This window comes from Gavialis gangeticus, unplaced genomic scaffold, assembly GCF_001723915.1.
Source record: "Gavialis gangeticus isolate Ggan-Ray unplaced genomic scaffold, GavGan_comp1, whole genome shotgun sequence".
NCBI classification, from domain to species: Eukaryota; Metazoa; Chordata; order Crocodylia; family Gavialidae; genus Gavialis; species Gavialis gangeticus.
The window spans coordinates 4708669-4711278 of NW_017728991.1; the positions used below are offsets into that span (position 1 = coordinate 4708669).

At 38.2% G+C, this 2610-nt stretch overlaps 1 protein-coding gene across 1 annotated transcript in view; it reads left to right on the plus strand.

Annotated features, from left to right (window-relative positions):
- Positions 1-245: 245 nt before the first annotated feature.
- Positions 246-2610, plus strand: part of LOC109296754 (ATP-binding cassette sub-family A member 10-like) — a 53073-nt gene continuing 50708 nt past the window's right edge. Inside the window, exons 1-2 of the mRNA XM_019516309.1 lie at positions 246-725; positions 2378-2516. Coding sequence (XP_019371854.1) covers positions 2415-2516 — 102 coding nt within the window. The 5' untranslated portion in view covers positions 246-725; positions 2378-2414. The remainder of the gene's footprint in view (positions 726-2377; positions 2517-2610) is intronic.

Genomic DNA, 2610 nt, shown 5'->3' on the forward strand with positions numbered 1-2610 from the left:
GAACTTAGTTGGGAACCAAAGTGAGCTTCCCTAGCTTGGTAGTTTAACTGATGCTGTCCAGCTGGAATTAGACAAAACCTCTATATTTAACATACCATGCTGACAAAATCAAATTACTGTTTGTTGTGCTTTGTATGGTAAGAAGCAAAGGAAGTTTCCCATCTGCTGCGGTTACTATTTTGGAAGCATTTTCTAAAATAGTAACTGCAAACAAAGCTGTCCTACAGATAAAAAACCAGGCTGGATATTGCTCCCTTGCTTCCCCACATTGGCATGTTGCAGTCCTTTTGAAGTTAGGTCTGGCTTGCATACAGGGCAGTAATCGATTTAAAAAAAACACATTTGGGGAATTCTTTTCTTGCCTCCCACTCTCCCCTTTATGCATAAGAAATGTCAAGTGTTTCCCACCTAACTTTTGAGAGAGACCTGCATTAGGCACATCAGCAGAAATATGTTCTCTCATCTTTATATAAAAGCAGAAATGCAAAGAGCTGCCAAGGAGGAAGGCTCTCAGGGTAGGAGAGGGGAAGCCAATTAAAAGCAAAGTGATCATGTGAGGTTTGGAATTGCTAATAGAAGGGGGAAAATGCCTCTTCACAGAAAAGCATGACGAGCCATTGCTTTGATTCCAAAATATATCCCAGGAAAACTGCTGTTTTCTGCATTGTTTTTACTGCTATTAGAAGGCAAATATTTCTGACTCCTCTTAAACTGTTGGCTTTAAGGTAGGATTTCTATTTTTCTACTGCATTGTCTTAATCAAATATGAAAACATCCAATAACTAATAACTTGCAAAGTAAAGCTGTGCCACTCTGTGCAGTACAAGCTATGCTGGAAAGAACTGTCCATTCTTATTGTTGCAGCTTTGGGTTTAGTCAGTTCAGTATCTATACATAAGAGAAACATTAGCAGAGTGATGGTGACATTCCTCACTCAGTTTGAACCAGTTGTCCAGATCTTATTTGTGTGTCTGGACTGGAAGACAATGTGAAGTTATTTTTGGTATGCATTTGCCTGCTGTGTTTTTGCCCGTGCATAGGCAACACAACCGAAAGTTTGTCTTTTCCAAGCACATTTGTAAATCTGCAGCGTAGTGAATGTTTATATAACTCTTCACAACTATTTTTGTTGTCTTCTTTCCAGGTATTAATTTTTACTTTTGCTCGTTTTCTTGGGGCAGAGTTGTGGTTTGTCTGTGACCTGTGAATGGATGTGATGTCTAAAATGTACTTCTGAATAGCCTGGGTCCCTCCCTGATTTTTTTGTTTGTTTGTTTTTGTTTTTGTTTTACTGAAAAAATAAGCCTTCACCATAAAGACAAAAGGTAAAGTTCTGCATTTCTAGAGGGAAGGCAGTCGTTCTGTCTTTGAGGTTTTTCTAATGGAGGAAGGAGGCTCACCATGTGCACTACTTTATCATAACCAAGATTTTTGTAATCTCTTCTGATGAATTGCTTCAATTGCACACAACATTAGTAGCAGTGCCCTCTGTTATTAGATGACTGAAGCCATTTACAGGTGCCTCAGCAGATCTTGATGGAGAATCTGCTCTCTCAGTTAACGTAGCAAATCTTTCAAGCCTGCCTAGTAGACAGATGTTCACTGCAATCACAATAATAATGCAAGTAAAATTGAAATGAATTGTTATGTCACATTTACCTTTTTGCTAATCCAGAATATAATGCTATAGAAGCAGTCTATGAAAGCATAAAACACTTTTTTATTTTCTTTCTCTGGAATAGTGTGTGCTATTTTCTATCAGTTTCCATCCCCATGTTAAGACCAAAGAGCCAAGAGTGAAAAGGATTTTTTTTAGTATTAGTAGAATAAATAGAAATCTGAATCCATTGCACTTGTTCATGTTAGGCATGTAAAAACACAGAAAGGAGTGAGGGGTCATGTTACATACAGTATTTCACATCGTGTTCAGGTATTCTCCACTTGTTTAGTCAGCAATATCTGGACACAAGCATTGCCAGAAGTGCTTCAGAGGAAGGTGAACAAAGTATCTAAAGAACAAATTATGCACCAAGGTGAAAAACATACTTCCCGACTCCTCCAAGTGATCAGTGAAGCCCCTAAACCATGGGATTTGGTTAGTCACTGTCTAAATGCAGAACCAGAAGCCTTGTGTGCAGTGCTGGGAATCCCAGAAGTCACTGCCTTTTGCTTATAAAAGCTATGCTGCAGAGATGGTCCTAGAGTTAAGGCATGACACAAGGGAGTTGGGACATCTGAATTTGCAATTTCAATTCTTTCTCCTTCAGTAAAATGGGAGTAATAGCTACCTTTGCAAAGTGCCTTGATATTCCCAGATGAAAGGACTGCACACACAAAACTATATATATATTCTTCTTTTTCTGCTTTGTTTTATTAGGAGATTCCTGCTTTTGCTCTTCTCTCTAGATTAAAAAATGCAGACTCTTCAGAGAAAGAAGAGCATGTACCAGCAAACTAAAGTTCTCTTATGGAAAAATGTGCTTATCAAATGGAGAATGAAGAAAAAAACCTTTCAGGTGAGTGCAAAAAGAAAATTTAGGAAGCAAATTAAAAGCTAAGTGGTGGGGGGAGGAGGGTGTTAATTAAACCTATTTTGTGTTCAAAGTAATA